The sequence below is a fragment of the Hylobates moloch genome, unplaced genomic scaffold (genome assembly GCF_009828535.3).
Source record: "Hylobates moloch isolate HMO894 unplaced genomic scaffold, HMol_V3 SCAFFOLD_9, whole genome shotgun sequence".
Lineage (NCBI taxonomy): Eukaryota > Metazoa > Chordata > Mammalia > Primates > Hylobatidae > Hylobates > Hylobates moloch.
The window spans coordinates 41,324,402-41,348,927 of record NW_026652284.1 but is presented as its reverse complement, the minus strand read 5'-3'; the positions used below and the strand labels follow the sequence as shown (position 1 = coordinate 41,348,927).

The following is a 24,526-nucleotide window of genomic DNA, read 5'->3' as shown; positions in this document are numbered from 1 at the left end:
TTTTTTTTTTTTTTTGAGACGGAGTCTCACTCCTTGGCCCAGGCTGGAGTGCAGTGGCGCGATCTCGGCTCACTGCAAGCTCCGCCTCCCGGGCTCAAGCCATTCTCCTGCCTCAGCCTCCTGAGTAGCTGGGACTACAGGCGCCCGCCACCACACCCAGCTAATTTTTTGTATTTTTTTAGTAGAGACGGGGTTTCACCGTGTTAACCAGGATGGTCTCGATCTCCTGACCTCGTGATCCACCCGCCTCGGCCTCCCAAAGTGCTGGGATTACAGGCGTGAGCCACCGCGCCCGGCCTTTTTTTGTATTTTTAGCAGAGACGGGGTTTCACTGTGTTAGCCAGGATGGTCTCCATCTCCTGACCTCGTGATCCGCCTGCCTCGGCCTCCCAAAGTGCTGGGATTACAAGCGTGAGCCACCGCGCCCGGCCGGGCTTTAACCTTTTTGAAATTAACTATGTATAACCTTCTTGTTTTATATTAAAACTAATAATTATAAACTCAGAGAAATACTACCTGTACAACCATTCTTTATTTGCTAGCCTGATTTTCTTTTTCTTTTTTAGCTTCCTTCCAACATGCAAGCTTGCCTGATTTTCTGTAACTCCTCAGAAAAGATCATTTGGATTAGATGTTCTTAATTGTATTTTTGACAGTTTCACAAACTTCCTGGGCAATATGCTTTCCAAACTGTGCAGTAACAGCACCTATCTTTTGTGTTCCTTGGAACTTTCAATATCTGCTTTCTTAAAAATCTAGGTTCCATGTATGACAGGATCCCTCTCAACTCTCCTGAGCTCCAGCAATAAACAACTTGATATGACTGCTTTTTCTGATGGTTCATTTCATTGCTACTTGGTTAATAATTTGTCTTTAATATGCAGAATTAAGTAAAGTTCTCAAGTTTAGGATAAATTAAAACTTTAACAAAGGAAATCAATAAACTGTACTTAGATTTCACTAAGCATTTCAGCCAGTATCTCTATTGCCACTTCCTGTTTTCCCATTTACACCAGGTACACAGCCACCATTTCTTCCACCCACTTAACGTGGCCTGTAACAAAAGAACACAATCATGTTATCTTTGTTCCTCTTTCCAGTTGTGTTCTCTGGGTTTTTTTCCTGGGGTTTCACGGATTCCCCTTCAGATGTATACCTTCTTAACATTCAGAGCCCACTGCCTCACCTCCTGGCAGGTCTTTCCTTTTCAATAGGTCTGCAGCTTTTCAACACTAGATTCCAATCTTGGGTCTCATCTTACCCAACTGCAGTGATACCTAAAACACATATTAATCCTTTTTTGTTAAAAGACCCAGCTCATTTTATTATCCACGTTCTACACATTTGCAGAAAGACATCTGAGGGACTAAGTATCATTTCTAGTTCCTGTACCAGTTGTTTTCTCCTATAAATTACTGGCCCTTCTTCCCTCCCAGAAAGAGTTCTCATGAATTTAAACAATTTCACTCTTCCATCTGGCCTTTTTAGCCCTTCCCCTCAGTAATTAGGTTAAAGCTTTCTATCACTCAGCTAGACTTCAGAAAATTACATTCTCCCCGACTATGTGAGATGCAGTGACTTCTAACCAAGATGGTTCAGATATCAAAATCCCTTTCACTGACACCATCCATAAAGACAGTCAATTCTATTTTCAAGTCTCAGCAATTTATGAGAAGAAATGGTAAAAATGTCATCTATGCTCTCAAAGTCCTCCAGTTTTCTCACCAAGGGTCATAGTGCAGGGCAGGAGGTTTCCCTGAGCCTTTTCATATGTACTATCAAGAAGTTAAAGAAGGAAGTTCAGCTGGAAGGAACAAACAAATAAAAAATCAAGATGAATGCTGAATTACTGTTATCTAGAGCAGCGCTTCACAAAGGTTAATTTGCAACACAATCATCTGGGGATCTTGTTAAAATGCACATTCCGAGGCAGCAGCTCCAGGGTGAGGCCTGAGAATGTGCATTTCTAACAAGATCCAGGCATACATGCGCTGCTGGCCTGTGGACCACACTTTGACTAACAAGATTCTGATATCTACATAAAACAGGCTTCATTCATTCCTGAATCGGTCTAAATTTCAAGGATACCATAAAAATAAGCACTGGCCAGTAGCCCACAACCTAGTATTTAAAATAGAAGCAGTATGGTACAGTGGAAAAGAGGTTGGACTTGGATCAGAGAACATTTGTTCTAGCCTTAGCTCAGCTTGGTTCCAAATTTTCCAAAACTATTTTAGCTTTAGGAAGCTCAAGCAGGATAGATGAAGAAAAAAAATCTATATCTAGACAGCAAAACATTACAGAGAGGAGATCTTAAAAGCAGCCAGAGAAAAGACAGATTACCTACAAAGAACAATTAGACTTAACAATATTGGTTTGTTGCAGGCTGGTCTCCCAGAAGAGAAGGTGGCCTCCTGCAAAGTTTCAGGGAAAACTGCTATGACTGTGTTTAAGGCAATCAAACCTCATCAACCACAAGGCTTAAACCCCAGTCCCCTAACCATGCCAGGAAAAAGGTTAGTGTTTCCCCAATCAGGAACAAACTCTGCCACATTATACAGATTTAGCCCCAATCAAGCCAGCAAGGAGGAGAGGATATCCTGCAGCCACAAATGCTGAGCTAGGATGAGTGAGCCAAGGTTCCATCACAGTATGGTCCTACTGTACTCTGGCCCCTGGTCACTCCCTGGAGTGCTGGTTTCTCCTGAAGTCTGAAGTTGGCCCAGCCAGGTAGCTGAATGTTGCCCCAGGGGGACAAGGCACAACTATCACCGACCATTCTCTGTGACACCAATCTCTGTGACGTATCCCGCAACACCCCAGAGCACTCCAGCAAGTCTGGTGCATATTCCCTGGCCCTTTGCCTTTGTTTGGATAATCTTCAAAATGCTGACAGAATTAAACATCTAGCAAAACGGATTTTCAAAGCAAGAGCAAAATAAGGATATGTTCAGACAGACAAAAACAGAGGTGGTTTATCATCATCCAATCCCGAAAGAGAAAAGAATTCTGTAACGAGGATATGACATGTAAGAAGGAATATTGAACAAAAACAATGGTAAATATGCATGTAAAACTACAGAAGCATTAACCAGGCAATTAGTAATGTACAATCTGTAGGTTTAAAATAGAGATAAAAAATACCGGACAATAACAGACTATAATTGAGGATGGGGGCACAGGGGTTAAGTGTTCCAAGGTTCTTACAGTGGTAGAGAGGAAAGATAATGATTAGCTTCAGATCTCAAATTTAATATGCTAACGTTTTAAGGATAAGCATTAGAAAAACAAATAAAATATATAACACTTCCATACTCTTCGGGGAAAAATGAAAGGGAGCAAGGGGGCCTTATTTAATCCAAAGGAAGAAGGGAAGGAAGGCAAAATAAAAGAACAAAACTAAAAAGTAAAAAGTGAATTCAGATATATTTGTAATAATAAATGTAAACAAACTAAACTAATTCATTAAGATAAAAATTATCAAAATGAATCATTAAAAAAAGTCCAAGTATAAGCTACTTAGACACAGAACAGTGAAAAGTAAAACAATGGAAAATCCCATGCAAAGCAAATAACCAAAAGAAAACTGATATAGCTATATTAATATCAGACAAAATAGAAAAAAAATTACTAGAAGTGAAGAGGTCATTGTGAGAGGTGACAGTGTGCTGGCGGTCCTCACAGCCCTCGCTCGCTCTGGGCGCCTCCTCTGCCTGGGCTCCCACTTTGGCGGCACTTGAGGAGCCCTTCAGCCCACTGCTGCACTGTGGGAGCCCCTTCCTGGGCTGGCCAAGGCCAGAGCCGGCTCCCTCAGCTTGCAGGGAGGTGTGGAAGGAGAGGCGCGAGCCGGAACCCGGGCTGCGCGCGGCGCTTGCGGGCCAGTTGGAGTTCTGGGTGGGCGTGGGCTTGGCTAGCCCCGCACTCGCAGCATTCGGAGCAGCCGGCCGGCCCTGCCGGCCCCAGGCAATGAGGGGCTTAGCACCCGGGCCAGCGGCTGCTGCGGAGGGTGTATTGGGTCCCCCCGCAGGGCCAGCCTACCGGCGCTGGCTCAATTTCTCGCGGGGCCTTAGCTGCCTTCCCGCGGGGCAGGGCTGGGGACCTGCAGCCCGCCATGCCTGAGCCTCCCACCACCTTCATGGGCTCCTGTGTGGCCCGAGCCTCCCCGACGAGCGCCGCCCCGTACTCCACCGCGCCCAGTCCCATCGACCACCCAAGGGCTGAGGAGTGCGGGCACACAGCGAGGGACTGGCAGGTAGCTCCACCTGCAGCCCCAATGGGGAATCCACTGGGTGAAGCCAGGTGGGCTCCTGAGTCTGGTGAGGATGTGTAGCTTTATGTCTACCTCAGGGTTTGTGAATGCACCAATCAACACTCTGTATCTAGCTACTCTGGTGGGGCCTTGGAGAACCTTTATGTCTAGCTCAGGGATTGTAAACGCACCAATCAGCGCCCTGTCAAAACAGACCACTCGGCTCTACCAATCAGCAGGATGTGGATGGGCCCAGATAAGAGAATAAAAGCAGGCTGCCCCAGCCAGCAGTGGCAACTCGCTGGGGTCCCCTTCCAGACCGTGGAAGCTTTGTTCTTTTGCTCTTTGCAATAAATCGTGGTACTGCTGACTCTTTGGGTCCCCACTGCCTTTATGAGCTGTAACACCCACCACGAAGGTCTGCAGCTTCACTCCTGAAGCCAGCGAGACCACAAACCCACCGGGAGGAATGAACAACTCCAGACGCGCCGCCTTAAAAGCTGTAACACTCACGGCGAAGGTCTGCAGCTTCACTCCTGAGCCGGCGAGACCACGAACCCCATCAGAAGGAAGAAACTCCAAACACATCCAACCATCAGAAGGAACAAACTCTGGACACGCCACCTTTAAGAACTGTAACACTCACCGTGAGGGTCCACGGCTTTATTCTTGAAGTCAGTGAGACCAAGAACCCACCAATTGTGGACACAATTATATATTGATAAAAAAATTCAACTCACCAAGAAGATAACAATTATAAATTACTTATTGAATACAAGTTACAAAAAAAACAACAAAAAGATAATTTCCAAAATCTATGAGTTGGACATTTTAAGACACAATTCTAAATATCTGATGGTTAAAAGATGAAATAACAATAGTACTTAGAAGAAAAATAGCAATGAATTCCTTAAATGACCATTCCTATTTTATATCACATTAAAAAAATTTTTAATGAAAATTATATAGCTTACATACTCAAAATCCATTTATGGATAGATTCCTGTGACTGCTCCATGGTAGCCACTTTGGAAGAGGTTAATTTGAGATAAAAGGGAAGTAAGTGGGTAGGCTAGTAATACACTTTGGGTAAAGTCAATATGGAGTCTAAATTAACCAAGAAATTTGCAACATTTATTTCCTCTCCCGCTGTTTTTCATGCGAGAAAAAAAAACCCTATTTCTTTAAGTCATAGGTAGATTTCTTGGGACCTATAGGCATTCCTGACTAAAAAGTCCTGACTTTATCTCCACTTATCTCGATTTTCAACACCTGGTATATCCCACAAACAGATCTGAAAAGACTGGGATGATAAGCCTTAGAAATGAAAGATTAAACCGAAGTATCACAATCACTTTGCCCTCTCGCCAAGTGCTTTTTATAAAATAAATATAGACACAATTGATTAAACAAATATATTGATTAAAAGAAAGTTAGGGGCCGGGCGCGGTGGCTCACGCTTGTAATCCCAGCACTTTGGGAGGCCGAGGCGGGCGGATCACGAGGTCAGGAGATCGAGACCACGAAGAAACCCCATCTCTACTAAAAATACAAAAAAATTAGCCGGGCCTGGTGGCGGGTGCCTGTAGTCCCAGCTACTTGGAGAGGCTGAGGCAGGAGAATGGCGCGAACCCGGGAGGCGGAGCTTGCAGTGAGCCGAGATGCGCCACTGCACTCCAGCCTGGGCGACAGAGCGAGACTCCGTCTCAAAAAAAAACAAACAAAAAAAAAAGAAAGTTAGGCCGGGCATGGTGGCTCACCTGAGGTTGGGAGTTCGAGACCAGCCTGACCAACATGGAAAAACCCCATCTCTACTAAAAACATAAAATCAACCAGGCATGGTGGCTCATGCCTGTAATCCCAGCTACTTGGGAGGCTGAGGCAGGAGAATTGCTTGAACCCAGGAGGCGGAGTTTGCAGTGAGCCAAGATTGTGCCATTGCACTCCAGCCTGGGCAACAAAAGGGAAACTCCATCTCAAAAAAAAAAAAAAAAAAAGAAAGTTAATATTAGCATAATCAAGAGTATTATATGCTCATGGAATGTCTGAAACAAAGTTGAAACCTCAAAGTGCCTGTTAAACTATTAATGTAATATGTAGGCACCAAATACAGAATTCAAGATCACTAATTTCCATCCTTGAGTGGAAATCTGTGGAACTTACAAACCACAATTAAGAATTTATTTTATAGGCCGGGCGCGGTGGCTCAAGACTGTAATCCCAGCACTTTGGGAGGCCGAGGCGGGCGGATCACGAGGTCAGGAGATCGAGACCATCCTGGCTAACACGGTGAAACCCCGTCTCTACTAAAAATACAAAAAATTAGCCGGGTGTGTTGGCGGGCGCCTGTAGTCCCAGCTACTTGGGAGGCTGAGGCAGGAGAATGGCGTGAACCCGGGAGGCGGAGCCTGCAGTGAGCCGAGATCGCGCCACTGCACTCCAGCCTGGGGCATAGAGCAAGACTCCGTCTCAAAAAAAAAAAAGAATTTATTTTATGACATTACAGAGATAAAACTATGACTCTTCCTCAGAAGTAAACATATCTCAACTATCTAAATTTCTTTTTTATTATGTATTTATTTATTTTTGAAACAGTCTCATTCTGTTGACCAGGCTGGAGTGCAATGGCACAATCTCAGCTCACTGCAACGTCTGCCTCCCAAGTTCAAGCGATTCTCTTGTCTCAGCCTCCCGAGTAGCTGGGATTACAGGTGTGTGCCACCAAACCCGGCTAGTTTTTTTTTTTTATTTTTAGTAGAGACAGGGTTTCACCATGTTGACCACGCTGGTCTCGAACTCCTGACCTCAAGTGATCCACCCACCTCGGCCTCCCAAAGTGCTGGGATTACAGGCATGAGGCACCACACCTGGCCTATTTATTTTTTAAATAGAGACAAAGTCTCCCTATGTTGCCCAGGCTGGTCTCAAAACTCCTGAGTTCAAACGATCCTTGTGCCTTGGCCTCCCAAAGTGCTGGGATTACAAGTGTAAGCCATGGCAGCTGGGCAAGTATCTAAATTTCTACATTACCCAAGAAATAGCTGTCATCCCAACACTCCACAGTGGATAGTAAAGCAAAAAAATTTAACAATTTGCCTACTTTAGTCTACTTGTAAATCATAAAATAGACATGTCTTTTTTTTTTTTTTTTTTTTTGCGATAGGGTCTCACTGTGTCACCCAGGCTGGGGTGCAGTGGTATGACCATAGCTCACTGTAACCTTGGACTCCTGGGCTCGAGCAATCTTCCCACCTTTTAATATATTTCATATTAAAATAGAAATGTCTTAAATAGAAAGTTTGTATAATATCCTCATCTACTTACCTACTGTATACACCTGCCATCCCTGACAAATCCAAGGAAGACATGTGAATTGCCTTTAAAAAATGTTTTCAATTTACCCTCACCAACACGTGCACAGGACATTTTTGAAAAACAATAAAATCGATATGGTTCCTGCCATCTAAATCTTTTTTCTTTTTTTTTTTTTTAGATAGAGTCTCGTTCTGTCGCCCAGGCTGGAGTGCAATGGCGCCATCTCGGCTCACTGCAACCTCCGCCTCCCAGGTTCAAGCAATTCTCCTGCCTCAGTCTCCTGAGTAGCTGGGACCACAGGCGCATGCCACCATGCCTGGTTAATTTTTGTATTTTTATTAGAGATTGGCCAGGCTGGTCTCGAACTCCTGACCTCGTGATCTTCCCGCCTTGGCCTCCCAAAGTGTTGGGATTACAGGCGGTGCCCTGTGTCTGGCCTGCCACCTAAATCTTAACCAGGATATAAGTATACTTATTTTGAATGGCCAAGTGTCTGTTTGTTTTCTAATCCCTAAAATTACCAAAACATTTATTTATAAACATCACCATTAAATGGCACCACTTTATTTTTTTTTTTTATTTTTTTATTTTTTTTGAGACAGAGTCTTGCTCTGTCACCCAGGCTGGAGTGCAGTGGCACGATCTTGGCTCACTGCAAGCTCTGCCTCCCAGGTTCATGCCATTCTCCTGCCTCAGCCTCCTGAGTAGCTGGGACCACAGGCGCCCGACACCATGCCTGGCTAATTTTTTGTAGTTTTAGTAGAGACGGGGTTTCACCGTATTAGCCAGGATGGTCTCGATCTCCTGACCTTGTGACCCGCCCGCCTTGGCCTCCCAAAGTGCTGGGATTACAGGCGTGAGCCACTGCGCCCGGCCAAGCACCACTTTATAGTTATTCAAATCAGAAGTCTGAGAGTAGAATTTCCATGTTTAACAAATAAAAATATCATATGCCCAGTTATATTTGAACTTCAGATAAATAATATACTTTAAAAAATTTTAGTATAAGGGCCTGGCGTGGTGGCTCACGCCTGTAATCCCTGCACTTTGGGAGGCCGAGGCAGGTGGATCACGAGGTCAGGAGATCGAGACCATCCTGGCTAACACGGCGAAACCCTGTCTCTACTAAAAATACAAAAAATTAGCCAGGCGTGGTGGCAGGTACCTGTAGTCCCAGCTACTTGGGAGGCTGATGCAGGAGAATGGCGTGAACCCGGGAGGCGGGGCTTGCAGTGAGCCGAGATCACGCCACTGCACTCCAGCCTGGGCAACAGAGTGAGACTCAGTCTGAAAAAAACAAAAAAACATTTAGTATAAGTATATACCAAATATTGCATATACTATCGCATTTACTTATACTAAAAAAATTTTAGTATAAGTATATACCAAATATTGCATATACTATGGCATTTACTTATACTAAAAAATTATTCATTGTTTATCTGAAATTCGAACTTAACTGGGTGTGCTGTATTTTATGAGATAATTCTAGCTAGAATTCTTACTTTATCACCTCTCACATACAATACACCACACGAAGACCTGTCAATCACACTTCCTAAAAACATCTAGAATCCATCCACTTTCCTCCATTTATTCTGCCACCACCTTGGTTTAAACCACCAATGCAAGAATCTCCTAGTCAGTCTCTATGCTTCTGCTTTCACAGGAATATCAAAGTACATCAATCTAACAATAAGAGAAATAAATGCTCATTTCAAGTTTCTTTTCTGGGGTCAATATTTGGTAGCTCTGGAAATCTAAAATCCCTTCATTAGCATGAGAGCCACCAGTGAACTTACAATGAACAGGTTGAGACCTCTCATGGGTAACCTCTGAAACAATCCCTCTTCAAGTTTTCCAAGGAAAGTAACAATTTTCTTGGGTAAGCTGGAGCCAATGACCAGTCCAATCCATTTGCTAATGTGTTTATTGACGCAAGGGGATAAACCAGGAAAAATCTGGGCAGAAATGGTAAATTTGGGGCTTAATAAAGTTGCCTTGAAATATTCTTCTGTTTCGGAATGAATTCTAAGATTTATAGAGACTCCTTGATTCTAGTGCATACCTGATGTGAGATAGATTCCTGTCATTCAAAGGCGTATTTTATGCATTGAATGGAGTATGCCCATCAGCCCAGGTTGTAAAGCCATGGGGCAGAGCACTAAACAATTTGGGCACTCAGCAAGTTATAATTCAAATAAATATAAAACACATGGCACCAACTTTTTCAGATGACTGATGCTCAGGAACAGTTGATGCCTCCTGACTGGATAGATAAATGTTTTGGTTGCGAGAGCTAGAGTTCTCTCTCAACACTGCCAGGCTATCATGTTGTTGTCTGATCAATGAATTCTAACAAAGCAGCATATACATGGAAATATAAGTACAGGTTTCAAGGTCTGTGTGACACCACGGAGCTGCATGAGCTAGCCAAATTGAACACAAATTACTTCATCGAAATAACAGCCAGAACCAAAAACGTTTCCCTGTATATCAAAGAGGCCATAGTATTGGCACGAATGACTCATATCATACAACATGATGGCAATTAAAGTGTGTCAAAGTTCTCACAATTTAAATCTGAATGTTCACCCACTCAATACAGAGCACCAACAAGTCTTAATATTGTTGGTACTAAACAACGAAACTCCACTCAAGCTCTTTCCACAAGAAAAATGCATTACAAAATTAGTCAGAAGGGCATCCCTAAGTGTGAGTTACATAGTTAGGGCTCAGTGATTTAATAAACAACCCTTTCTGTGACTAAAACCTAATCACATCACCAAAAACATTTTTGAAAGCCATATCTGAGATATGTTTTCTGTGTATCGTATCTTCTTCTCTACAGTAGAAAAATGACATTTTGTACTGTGGACACACTGGTTAGACCAACATTACAGATTAGGGAGGGATGAATGTCTGGATCAAAGGGGTCGAGTCAACCCTTATAAAACAAGTGTAGACAAATCTTGAAGTCTGCACTTGTATTCCCACGTGTAACCTGTTTTGCTGGTATTCACTGATGAGACAACGTGCCAGGCTAGCAGCACTGGAAGATCTGTAGCTCTCACAATCAAAACAGTGTGTTTGTAAAAATGATTCAGCCCCCCTTTCCTTTTGGCATCTGAGCTGCAGACCCAGCAAGTTGTTTCTGTCACCAAAAATGCTCTGGGAACTATACATAGAGCCGAAGTGAGCTTTCTTATGAGACTTCCCTTGGGGACAGGTCCAGAATCTCTGAAACGGAACTGCTGTGAGACCATTTTAGCTCGAGGGATCCCAAATCCTTACTGGGATGCCAGTGAGAATGAGCGCTCCGCTGCCGCACCGCGATTTCGACTGCAAAGTTTTCCAACACAAGGTCCACTGCGCGGGGAGCAAGTGTTTGGGAGGCAGGACCTTGGCTTTCCTCAGAATCAGGCCTTTCTGGCGGCCCTCCTCCCAGCCTTCCAGGGCATGGAGGTAGTCCTGCGTCTAAAGGAGTCGGCAAGAAAAACGCGCGGCAATGCGAGTGGGTGGTCGCCGGCCTGCTCGGTGCCGCCCGGCGACCAACTCTGCGGCGCCGGCGCCGAGTGCCTGGACCCGATTAAGGGGAAGGATTAGAAAGGGGATGCCCGCCAGGCAGTGTACTCACCCTCCCCCGCGAACGCCCGGGCTCGCGTGCTGGGCGCCCGGGTAGGGACCCACGCCCGGACCCCGCGCGGCCTTCCGGGTGAGCTGCCCGCGGCCGCCGGGACCTGCACTGCCAGCTGGCTCGGCGTGCCTCGGCTCCGCGGTGGAATCTGGCCTGGCCCGTCATCCGGTTCCTGTCCCCGGCAGGCTCCGGCCCAGACCAGGCCCCCGGCCTCTCATCCGGACCTCAGGTTTCCGCCACAGCCCCCAGCCCAGGCCCTGGACGCGCGTCCGGCCCCTGCCTCCGTGCCCGGCCCCCACGCCGCCTCCCGTCCCTCAGATCTCCAGCCGGCGTCCCCACGACCGGCCCCGACCAGGCGCCCGGCTGGGCCCTTCTTCAGCTGGGAACGCACCTCTCCTTGGAGTAGAGCTGCAGCTGCTGCTCCTGATGCTTCTTCCGGATAAACGCCATGGAGGGCAGGCGCGGGCAGGCGCAGAGCACACAGGCAGGCCCTGCCGCCGCCTGCCGAGGAGGTCCGGAGGAGCGGGGGAGGGCGGGCTTGGTGGCCGGGTGGGGAGCGCGCGGCTGCCGGCCTGGCTTCCAGTGCGGCGCCGCTGGGCGGCCGAGAGCCCGACGCGGCGTCCCGGCCGCGCTCACCGCAGCATCCTCGCGTGGGGACTCCGGCGGCACCGTGACTCAGGCCCAGAGGAGGGGCGTGCGGTGACACGAGGCGCCCCAAACTCAGGCCGCCTCAGAGGATCGCCAGGACCAGCGGCCAGACTAGGATCCGACCTCACACACTAAACGTTTCACCACTTTACCAACCATTGCAGGCTGCGTTTTAAATATTTTACGCATAAAAAGGGATGCTGGTACATAAACCACCAATCTGTTGGCCACAAGGACTTGAAATAACAACGTTTTGGGTCCTGTGAAAAAAAAAAAAAAAGAGGGAAGTTAAAGGGGTGAAGGCAACTCGATCGTAACTATTCCAAATACACCAGGAATAAGTGGGGATTTATAGCCCAGGAGCAGGGAGCAGGTGTTCCGAAAACTGCTAAGAGGAAACATCAATTCTGGGGGGAATTCTGGCTGAACCAACCTAACAGGAGTCCCAGCGAAGGCAGGCCAGGGGGTCAGATACCAAGGGTAGGGAGTAAAGAATTTTGATCACATATGGAGGGTGGGGGATTCTTGCTAAACTGCCGTGGCAGTGTTACTTCCTAACACTGCATTTACAAGGAAGTGCACACAAGGACCTGGGAGAAGATTCCGAAGCCTAACTGAAGTTTGGCCAAGCAAAGAATCTTTAACACAGTCTCTTGATTGTTGAAATAATTGATCTCATGACTTTTTTTATATATAACAGCTTTATTGGGATATAACTCACATACCAAACAAGTCAACCATTTAAAATGTATCATTCAGCGATTTTTAGTATATTTCCAGATATGTTCAACAATCACCACAATTTGAGAACATTTTCATCACATGTAAAAGAAACCCCTACCCTCTAGCTATCACTCTTCCTAACTCTACCCTCCAAACCTCAGCCCTAGCAAACAATAATCAATTTCCTATCTCTATGGGTTTGCCTATTCTGGATATTTCATATAAATGCAGCCATACAATATGTGGCCTTTTGTGTCTGGCTTCTTTCATTTAGCGTAATGCTTTCAAGGTTCATCTATGTTGTAGCATGTATCTGTACAGTACTTCATTCCTTTAGATTGCTGGAGCATATTCTGTTGCATTTTGTTTATCCATTCATCAGTTGATAGACATTTCAGTTGTTTCCACATTTTGGCCATTGTGAATAAGGCTGCTGTACACAGTCGTGTACAGTTTTTTTATGGACCTATGTTTCCATTTCTGTTGAGTGGAATTGGAATCTAAGAGTGGAATTGCTGCATGTGGAGGCAAAAGCAGCTCCATCTTGGAAGCTAATCCTCCATGTTGGCTTCTGATTGACCCCTGTTCTGGGAAGGCCTCTGAGATTTCTACTTTATCTGTTGTTGCTTGTGTAAGAGCAGGTATCTACCCAGTATGTTCTGTCCTTAATTCAAACAACTTGATGTTATTATACTTCAATTGTCCTACACATCCCTTCTGAACCACCCCTCCCCTATGGTATATAAGCCCTAAGGGGCTAGAGTGATGGCTCATGCCTGTAATCCCAATGCTTTTGGAGGTTGAGGCTGGAGGATTGCTTGAAGCCAGGAGTTCAAGACCAGCCTGGGCAACAAAGCAAGACCCTGTCTCTACAAAAAATAAAAAATAAAAATCACCTGGGTGCAGTGGCACACACCTATAGTCCCAGCTACCAGAGAGGCTGAGGAAGGAGAATCACTTGAGTCCAGGAGTTTGAGGCTTCTGTGAGCCACGATAGTACCACTGCACCCCAACCTAGGCAATACAGAGAGAGAGAGACTTTGTCTCAAAAGAAAAAAAAAAAAAGCAATGAGTCTGGGGGTTAATAGCACAGCAATCCACCATCTCATCTTGCTGCCCAAGACACAGATATGGACATGGCTTCTGTTCCTTAGTCGCTATTAAATGTTTCTTCCCAAGGAACTTTATTTGTCAGCCTCTTTCTTCCACCTCCCGGCATCCCGGGACTTTGAGATATATTTGTGTAGGCCTGCCCCCCATAGAACCGTGGGTCATATGGTAACTCCATGTCTAAATGTTTGAGAGACTGCCAGACTGTTTTCCAAAGTGGCTGTACCATTTAACATGCCCACCAGCAGCGTAGAAGGGTTCCAGTTTCTCTACATCTTCACCAGTATTTGTTATCACCTGACTTTTGTTTAGAGCTGTTCTAGTGGGTATGAGTGGTATCTCAATGTGGTTATAACTTCATATATGCTGAGAATGAGCCTTTGATTGTTTACCTTTGAGGGATTCTTGAATAACAAGCCTCTAAGTTTCTTTTTCACGTTAAACAGGTAATGTGCCGAACTCGTAACAAGGTTCGAGGGCGGCACATCTCACAGCTGCACATGAACACCCAATCATCACACTTATGAACCACAAAAGGATCCAAACCTCTAAATTGTATGCTTGTGGAAACATATCTCATACTGTCTTAAGGATCAGGTTTTGCAGGGTTACGTTTTTAAAAGCTTCAAGGTAAAGGTACATCTCAGCTTTCTCTAGTAAGTCGCAGGACTGTGAAGAGAAGGCAGGGAAACCAAGAATAAAAACTGTGGCTGGGTCTTTTGAATTTGACCCCTAGCAGCACTGGACAAAATGCTATGTATAGTGAGCACACCCATTAAAAATTTGGGGAATGAATGAAGGTGCCTGGGTACCCTTTGACTGTGACTGAGTCCCTTCCATGTGTCCAAGTGCTGTGCAGAACCTGTAACACATCAGGTCAACATTCCTGGAGGAAATTGCGATGCCGTCTGGTAGCTAAGAAATAAATACATGAGCAGGTACACGATGAAATAAGATAATAAAATTTGCCAAAAGGTACATGATAAATTTCTTTATGAGAAGTACTACAAAAGGTTCTGTGAGTTCAGAGGAGAGAGATTAATTTGGCTGGAATAAGGAAAAAAAAAACCAACAATAAAAATCCAAAATGTAAGTCATCTTCTTGAAGTTAAACATTAGAGGAAGATTAAATGTGATCTGATAGGTAGAGACTGTTAAAGAATCTCTCCTTAACCCAACTCTAGCCAAATTCCTCTGAGCCTACTTCTCAACTAGGCCTCAACCTTGGCCTATAAAAACCAGCACAAATAATTTAGTCCAGTCCCCATCCCCCACATTAAAAGACTTAAACAAACAAACATAATTTCTAACAGCTTGAGGCTACATCCCTAGGATAACCCAGTCCCACTTAATGTACCTGTCTGAGAAAGCTCAAAGCAATTAAAAGAATTTACTACTTGTGCCGGGCACGGGTGGCTCACACCTGTAATCCCTGCACTTTGGGAGGCCAAGGTGGGTGGATCACTTGGGCTCCGAAGTTTGAGACCAGCCTGGCCATCATGGTGAAACCCCATCTGTACTAAAAATACAAAAAATTAGCCGGGCGTGGTGGCGGGCGCCTGTAATCCCAGCTACTTGGGAGGCTGAGGCAGGAGAATCGCTTGAACCCAGGAGGTGGAGGTTGCAGTGAGCTGAGAAAGCGCCATTGCACTCCAGCCTGGGTGACAGAGCAAGACTCTATCCCTCAAAAAAAAAAAAAAAAAAAAGAATTTACTATTTGTTCCAGCCAACATCTGACATAAGCCCCATCTGAGATAGTAAAGCCAACATCTGACATAGTAAAGGGTGTACTCTGACCGCCCTTTCTTAGAACATTTACCAAAAAGGGCTTACAATTGTGAATCACTCCTCTGTCCCTTTAAGATGTATATGTGTCTCCTACAACTCAGTGTCTTTCTCAAGGACCTGAAATCTATTTCTTTGAAATGTAATCATCAGGAAGTATAGGGTCTTGTCTTACAGGCTCTGTGAGAAAATAGAATCTCAACTTCAATAATGACCAGCTAGCGGACACAGCTGATCTAATCACATTTACACTGACCAACCCTTTCTAGATTTTTAATTCCCTTCCTCTATTCAGCCCCTGATTTCCCCCTCCCTACTCCCTCACTTTCACTTCAAAAATGTCCATCCACCTTTGCACAAATCAAAGTTGAATTCGTGCTGACTCCTGTCCCCTATTGCAATAATGTATTACTGATTAAAATCTGTCTTTACCATTTGAACTAGTGTCCGATTTTGTCTCTCTTTGGCAGAAAGAAGGGAAGAAACACAATCAAAGGGATTGTCTTGAACAATAACTCAGAAGAGACTCACTTCCTCTATAACAGTTTGTGTTTGTGGAGAATTGAGAGAACTGAGACTGGAGCTCCCTCATCCTCCCCTCACCAAAGCATCCACCCTAGCATCTGCCCTCTTATGCTTTGTCTTCATTTCCGCTATTTTAAGGTATATTTGCTCCTATCAAAGGCCAACTTCTCCTTTCTTCCCAACAATTTAGCCTTTGCAATGACCCTTTCTTCTTTCTTTCTCTCTCTTGCTTTGTCTATTTCTCCCCTCACTGTTGAATCATTTCTATTTGAATATAAATGTAGTTTTCAAAAAACTTTCCCTTTATCCTACATCTCTCTCCAACTCCCCATTCACAGAGGAACTTCTTGAAACACCTGCCTATACATGCTGCTCCATTTTCTCACCTTGTGTTTTCTACAGTCCATTCCAATTGGACGTCCAGTCTAGATGTGGTGGCTCACACCTATAATCCCAGCATTTTGGGAGGCTAAGGCAGGAGGATGGCTTGAGGCAGGAGTTCAAGACCAGCCTGGACAACATAGTGAGACTTCATCTCTACAAAAAAATTTTAAAAATTAGCCAGGCATGGTGGTGCGTGCCTGTAGTCCCAGCTACTTGGAAGGCTGAGGTGAGAGGATAAGTTGAGTCCAGGAGTTTGAGGCTGCAGTGAACTCTAACTACACCACTGCATTCCAGCCTGGGTAACACAGCAAGACTCTGCCTCCAAAAGTAATAATAATAATTGGACTTCTATTTCCACCACTCCACTGTAATGGTTCTTGTCAAATCACTACATTCACTGATCACTTTTCTAGCTTCATCTTTCTGAGCTACCTGCAGAATCAAATGTAGTATAACATAGCATTTGACGTATCTTCTCATTGGAGGGCTTTGCTCCCATTACTTCCAAGAGCCCACAGTTTCTTTGCTTTTCTCCTACCTTGATTCTTGCTTCTTGTCAGTCTCCTTAGTTTGTTTCTCTCCTGACTAATTTCTTAATGTTGATTCTCTGTACTCAATCTCCAGGTAATTTCAACTGGTACCATGACAGAGGGCTGTTGAGAAAAAAATTTCTGATACAGTTTGAGCTTCCCAAATCAAAAAATCCCAAATCCAAAATACTCCAAAATCCAAAACTTTTTGGGTGCTGACATGATGCTCGATAGAAATGCTCCTTGGAGCATTTTGGATTTCAGATTTTTGGATTAGAGATGTTCAACCAGTATGTATTCTGCAAGCATTTCAACATCCAAAACAAAATTCTGAAACCAAGAATATTTCTGGTCCCAAGCATTTCAGATAAGGGATACTCAACCTGTAGTAGCACATTCTTTTCTTACCTGAAGAAAATGGGCAATCGCCACTCCCTTACACGGTATGACTGCCTTCATGCTTTTAAGCTTCCTGTTCTCTCTGTCTAAAGTGCCGTCCTACCTTTCTACCACCATTTCTTCCTGTGAAAATCCTACCTGTCCTTTAAATTCCCATTCAAAACTTATTTGAAGTCTTTTTTTTTTTTTTTTTTTTTTTTGAGACAGAGTCTCGCTCTGTGGCCCAGGCTGGAGTGCAGTGGCGGGATCTCAGCTCACTGCAAGCTCCGCCTCCTGGGTTCACGCCATTCTCCTGCCTCAGCCTCCAGAGTAGCTGGGACTACAGGCGCCCACCACCAAGCCCAGCTAATTTTTTTGTATTTTTAGTAGAGACGGCGTTTCACCATGTTAGCCAGGATGGTCTCAATCTCCTGACCTCGTGATCCACCCGCCTCGGCCTTCCAAAGTGCTGAGATTACAGGCATGAGCCACTGCACCCGGCCTGAAGTCTTTTTAATGCACCCAAGTGGAATTTATCTCACATTCACTTACTCAATACATATTTATTTCACATCAGTGTATGTCACGCATCCAGCTGGGCGTTAGTGGGTGGGGGTGCCTTTGAGACCGTGGTTGGATGGGGATGTGAACAGTGATCCCATTTTACCTTATAAGGCCTATCTCCCTCTTTGGGTTAGAATCTCCTTGGGGACAGGAACAGTGACTTGTTGGTCTTTATATCCACATTACCACTAAATACAGTGTCTTGCACTTAGCAGTTGCCCAGTAAATGTTTGTTGAATTGAATATTGCACTTTCTTTTGTCAGCACTTGTATCTATTTTGATTTGTTGTACCGTAAATAAAAGAAAATTCAATCAATAGTTGGAGTACATTTCCTCATCATTGGCATGGGTGGCACAGATGATTAATAGAAGCCTGACTTTTCTCTTAGACTTGTAGCCTTTTGATCACAAGATCATGCTCCATCACCATGATTGTACTCAGCTTCTGAGGAGAAATAAGGAGGAAGGGCAGGGCCAGCCTTATGTGTTTCTCTTATTAGTAGACCAAAAGCACTCCCAGAAATGCACACCAATCTTCCAGGCCAGAATTCTTGCATAGCAGCAGTGGAGACTGGGCAAACAAGTGTTTAACTCTTACAGCCTCAATATTGCCAAGCCGCCAGGCAGAAGCAGGTTGGGAATGGCTCCTGGGTCAGTCAATCTGCAATGTGTACCCCATTACTAAAATGAAAACTAGCCAGGAATACATATTGATACTTCTTCTTAAGGACGTCTTCTTCTTCTTAAGGAAGACCTGAGACTATTATTTTTTTCTTTACATGGTCTTCATTAAAAGGTATTGACTTTATTGTATGCCAGGAAATGTTCTAGGTACTAGAGACTCAGCCATAAATGATATGAAGTCCTTGCCCTTTGGAACTTAACTTCTGGTGAGAGTGACTATTTAAAAAGTGAATAATGTAAATTTAGGTAAGGATAAGTATCACAAGAAAAACTGGACCACAGTAAGGGGTCAGAGAAGTCTCCTCTGATCATTGATATTTGAGCTGGCAACTAAATGAATTAAGAAACTTGAATGTGCAGATCCTGGGAAAAGGCATTCCAGGTAGAAGGAATAGCAAGGTCAACAGCCTGAACCAGCACTTTAGTGTCTAGAGCACACTAACGGCGAGAGATAGAGGCAGCAGGGCCCAGACCACAGGACAAAGGTGGGCACTGGATGTTCTATTATTATTGTTATTAATGTGCGACACAGGCCACTGGAGGGGTAAGAGCAGGAAAATGACATGATATGTTTTACATTTTAAAGTTTGACCACTGTGTTACAAGCCTGAAAGAAGCTCACAACTTACATGGACAGCAGGAAAATTTAGATAGAACTGTGATCAGCTGTTTCCTCTTGCATATTTCGCTTAAATAACAAAGGGAATTGTATGAGTCTGGGTTCTCCAGAGAAACAGAACTAATAGGAGTTTATATACAGGAGTCTGGAATGTATATATCCAAGTCTGAGCCCAAGAGCCTGAAAACCAGGAGAACCCACTGTATAATCTCTAGTCTCATCCCAAGCCCAGAGGCAGAACAATGTACCAGCCGAAAGACAGTCAGGCAAAGAGAGATTATTCTCTCTTACTCCACTTTCGTGTCCTATTCAGGCCTCCAATAGATTGCTTGAGGCCTCTCCACATTGGGAAGGCTGTCTGCTTTACTCAGTCCATCAACTCAAACGGAACCTCCCCCACAGACATACCCACAATAATGTTTTTTTTTTTTTTTTTTTTTTTTTTGAGACGGAGTCTTGCTCTGTTGCCCAGGCTGGAGTGCAGTGGCGCAATCTCAGCTCACTGCAAGCTCCGCCTCCTGGGTTCACTCCATTCTCCTGCCTCAGCCTCTCCGAGTAGCTGGGACTACAGGCGCCCGCCACCACGCCCGGCTAATTTTTTGTATTTTTAGTAGAGACGGGGTTTCACCGTGGTCTCGATCTCCTGACCTTGTGATCCGCCCGCCTCGGCCTCCCAAAGTGCTGGGATTACAAGCGTGAGCCACCGCGCCCGGCCCACAATAATGTTTAACCAAATATCTGACCCCAGGGACCAGTCAAGTTGACACACAAAATTAGCCATCACAGGAATTTGTAGCTCAGGTACCTGGAAATCCAAAGTATAATATACATCAATGTTCGTTAATCCAGTGGCTCAACAAGTTCATCAGAGGCACAGTTTTTCGTCATCTTTCTGTTAGGCCTTCCCCATAGTTAGCTGCCTTCTAAGTCTGGTTCCCTTCCCCTATGGCTGGTAATAGGTAGCTTCTGGTATTTGGCCAGCTGTCTACTTTCTCCCTCAGGGCGAGAGACCTCATCCAGCCCAGCATGGCTAGGAAGTATCTAGAGACTCCCTTGATTGTCCCTATTAGTTCACATGACTTCCCCAAATCCAAGATTGATGAGGGAAATGAAATGTTCTCTGAGACTTTGGGCCATCTCTAGAATTGGAGATAGAAGTTAGCGTTCCCCAAAGTACACGGGTGAAGTAAGAAAGGGGTGGAAAAACAAATGAAAATGCGTGTGTGAGTAGGACCAGGTCCTGGGGTAGTAATGAGATTCGAGGCAGTTAAGTCACAGCAGACATTGCGTGTAACCACTTACGTTTTCTCATTTTGGCAATGCCAGTGCAAGCCTCCTCTTTTCCCTTTCATACTTATCTGGGCCTGTGAGTTAGTGTTGAAATTAATGGAGGAATAAGACCTCACATTTTTTTTAACAGGATTTTTTAGATGATTTTTTTCCCATGCAGTTAATACTGTTTCTGAGGTTCTGATTTTTATGTCCAGTTGGAAAAAATGAAATAGGAGCTGTATATGCCCATACTGGCAAAAATTTTTCCTCCATGGGTTCTATACAGCTTCCGGAGGGCATCTGTTATCTGTCACCTGCACAGTTTATCTTCCTTGCTTGGGTAAAGATTAGGATAATTGCTGAAGTCATCCCTCATTTAAGATCTTCTCCCTTGTACTTGATAAATCCAGCAATGTTTTTACTATGCATGTTGCTAATCAGAGATTAGTATAGATTAGGTTAGAAGATAAACAGGAAATTATAAATAAAACCATAATTTGAAGATATACATTGTATGTCCTAAAATACAGAAATGTCAACTTCATAAAAAGTAAGTGAAAATTAAAACAAAATGAGATACTATTTTCAGATATCGACGTGACAAATATCCCTACTGTCAATGGTCGTGTCCAGTGCTGAAGTGCTTAAACACTATTGATGGAAGTAAAATTGGTAAATTTCTCTAGTGTAAACTGGTAAATGTTTAGTAACCAGCAAGTTGGAAGAAAACAGGCTGATTTGGAGTGTTTGCCAATTTCTGTCATGTAAAATACCCCCACTATGGCCAATTTCATGTTACCAACGTGAAATCACTGAATGCAGAGCTGGGAAGAGATGTATACATGTGAACTGGCTCTTCTGGAAGGCAATTTAAATATATCACAGGATTCAACAAAATTTTTGTTTTTTGACACAAGGTCTCTCTCTGTTGCCCAGGCTAGAGTGCAGTGGCATGATCTCAACTCACTGCAACCTCCGCCTCCCAGGCTGAAGCAATTCTTTGATCTCAGCCTTCTGGGTAGCTGGGAGTACGGGTGAGCACCACCACACCCAGCTAAAAAAAAAAAAAAAAAACTTGTACATACACAGTCTTTCTATGTTGCCCAGGCTGGTCTCTTGAATTCCCGGGCTCAAGTGATCCTCCGCCTTGGCCTGTCAAAGTGCTGAGATGACAGGCGTGAGCCACAGTGTCTGTCCCAGTTTTACGTTTAATCAGTTAAAAACCAACAGTAGGGCTGGGCGCGGTGGCTCATGCCTGTATTCATACCACTTTGGGAGGCCTAGGAGGGCAGATCACTAGGTCAAGAGTTCGAGACCAGCCTGGCCAACATGATGAAACCCTGTCTCTACTAAGAATGCAAAAATTTGCTGGGCGTGGTGGTGTGTGCCCGGAATCCCAGCTACTCGGGAGGTTGAGGCAGGAGAATTGCTTTAACCTGGGAGGCAGGTGTTGCAGTAAGCCAAAATCGTGTCACTGCACTCCAGCCTGGGTGACAGAACGTTTCATTTCCCTCATCAGTCTTGGATTTGGGGAAGTCATGTGAACTAAGAGAGATAATCAAGGGAATCTCTAGATACTTGCTACCTAGTCTTGGTTAAAAAAACAAAAACAAACAAACCAACAGTAATCTAGTTTCTACTAAGAGGTCAATGGTTAAGTAAATTGTTATCTATTCAGTAAAATAATATGTGGTCATTTAAAATCCTGTTTCTAAAGAAGATTTAATTACCTAGGGAAATGACTACAATGAATTTGTGAAAAATTTGGAAATAGTGTATTTTATATTACCTCAATATATCTTAAGTGTACTAAAAATTAACAAGTGTTTATAGCAGTTATTTCTAATACAGAGATTATGATTTTTGTTTTCTTCTTTATACTCCTACGTATTTCCCAAAGAATATAAAAGTGCCCCCTTATTCACAGTTTCACTTTCTGCAGTTTCAGTTACCTGCAGTCAACAGCAGGCCAAAAATATTAAATGGAAAATGTCAGAAATAATTTATGCATTTTAAATTGCTAGGCGTTCTGAGTAGCATGATGAAATTGCATGCTCTCTGTTGCTGTCTGGCTTTGTCCTACTGGGGATGTGAGTCCTCCCTTTGTCTAGCGTCTCCATGCCACAGATGTTCCCTGCCCTTTAGACACTCAGTAGCCACCTCAGTTATCAGACGGAAAAAACATGGTGTGTATAGGGTTCGGTACTATCTGAGGTTTCAGGCAGCCACTGGGGACCTCAGAAGGTATTCCTCACACATATAGGGAGACTTCTGTATACAGTTTTCCTTCAGTGTTTTGGGGATATCCCAGGACTGGCCTATACTCTCTGTGCAAATACCAAATTATCAGATGCTCAAGTCCTTTATAGTCAGCCTCTGTATCTGTGGGTTCTTCATCCATGGATTCAATCAACCATGTCTCTAAGGGTGGACTGTATTACTTTCGTAATTGAAAACCAAATTACATTTATTACCCATTTTCTTATGCAAAAATTAGTGTATAAACAGCATTTTTGGAGGGTACATCCTAAAGGATTCTCTTTTTCCATTTTTCTCTGGTCAATTTCTGGACTAGGAAAACACTGAATGTGTGTTTAAATTTTCTACTTCAAGATTTGCAAGAAACCACTGTCAAGGAGCCATCGTTGGCCCAGGATCATTTCCCTAGCCCAGGCCTGCCTCCTGTCTCTCCAATTTCTCTTTTGCAATGGTCTTGAGAACTCGGCTTGGTTTGCTTTCCTTTGTGACTCTCAGCACACACTCTACCCGTTGGGATTTGTTGTTCCTTAAGCTTGGCCACTCCAGAGAACAAAGCTTTCAACTCTTTTCTTCACTTATTTTCCCCCAAACACATTGATATTGCCTTTTTTTTTTTCAAGGGCTTTTCCCACAGTACTGGTCCTGGGACACTACTGCTAATGCCACCGGTACCACCAGTTATCATTTGCTAAGTACTACTTTAAGTATTTTTTTGTATGTTAACTTGTTTAGTCATCATAACCATTCTATGACGCAGGCACGATCATCCCTGTTTTGTATATGAGGAAACTGAAACATGAGATCACACACCTGGAAAGTCGAGGAGCTGGGATTGGAATCTCAGTTTAGACCCAAAGCCCAGTCACGTAACCACTAGATCACATTGCCTTGAGAGAAAGAAAATAAACTTTTAATGTGAGGAATGGAAGCCTCCTTTAAATGCCCAGACCCAGGCAGGGCACGGTGACTCATGCCTGCAATGCTAGCATTTTGGGAGGCCGAGGTGGGAGGGTCTCTTGAACACAGGAGTTTGAGACCAGCCTGGGCAACAAGCATAGTGACAGCTCGTCTCTACAAAAAACTAAAAAAATAGCTAGGCATGGTGGAGCACACCTGTGGTCCCACCTCATCAGGAGGTAAGGTGGGAGGAACACTTGAGCCTAGTGAAGGGGTGGGTTGCCCCTCCACACCTGTGGGCGTTTCTCATCAGGTGGAACGAGAGACTTGGAAAAGAAAGAGACACAGAGACAAAGTATAGGGAAAGAAAAATGGGCCCAGGGGACTGTCGTTCAGCTTACGGAGGACCCGTGACGGCACTGGCCTCTGAGTTCCCTTAGTATTTATTGAGCATTATCGGGCTTTTCCCGGAGAGGGGGATGTGGCAGGACAATAGGGTAATAGTGGAGAGAAGGTCAGCAGGAAAACATGTGAACAAATGTCTCTGCATCATAAACAAGGTAAAGAAAAAAGTGCTGTGCTTTTGATGTGCATATACATAAACATCTCAATGCCTTAAAGAGCAGTATTGCTGCCACCACGTCCCACCTCCAGCCCTAAGGCGGTTTTCCCCTATCTCAGTAGACGGAATATACAATTGGGCTTTACAGCGAGACATTCCATTGCCCAGGGACGAGCAGGAGACAGATGCCTTCCTCTTATCTCAACTGCCAAGAGGCATTCCTTCCTTTTTTACTAATCCTCCTCAGACCCTTTACGGGTGTCGGGCTGGGGGACAGTCAGGTCTTTCCCTTCCCACGAGGCCATATTTCAGACTATCACACGGGGAGAAACCTTGGACAATACCTGGCTTTCCTAGGCAGAGGTCCCTGTGGACTTCCGCAGT

At 44.4% G+C, this 24,526-nt stretch overlaps 1 protein-coding gene and 1 non-coding gene across 2 annotated transcripts in view; both read right to left on the bottom strand.

Annotated features, from left to right (window-relative positions):
• The window catches only part of NSMAF (neutral sphingomyelinase activation associated factor), an 82,655-nt gene extending 71,289 nt beyond the window's left edge, over nucleotides 1-11,366 (bottom strand). Inside the window, 2 exon segments of the mRNA XM_058444655.1 lie at nucleotides 11,202-11,245; nucleotides 11,247-11,366. Coding sequence (XP_058300638.1) covers nucleotides 11,202-11,245; nucleotides 11,247-11,366 — 164 coding nt within the window.
• A 2,752-nt stretch (nucleotides 11,367-14,118) lies between these two features.
• On the bottom strand, nucleotides 14,119-14,222 carry LOC116814025 (small nucleolar RNA U13). Its single transcript, XR_004371128.1, has one exon. It is a non-coding gene; the product is annotated as a small nucleolar RNA U13 (small nucleolar RNA).
• Nucleotides 14,223-24,526: the final 10,304 nt, after the last annotated feature.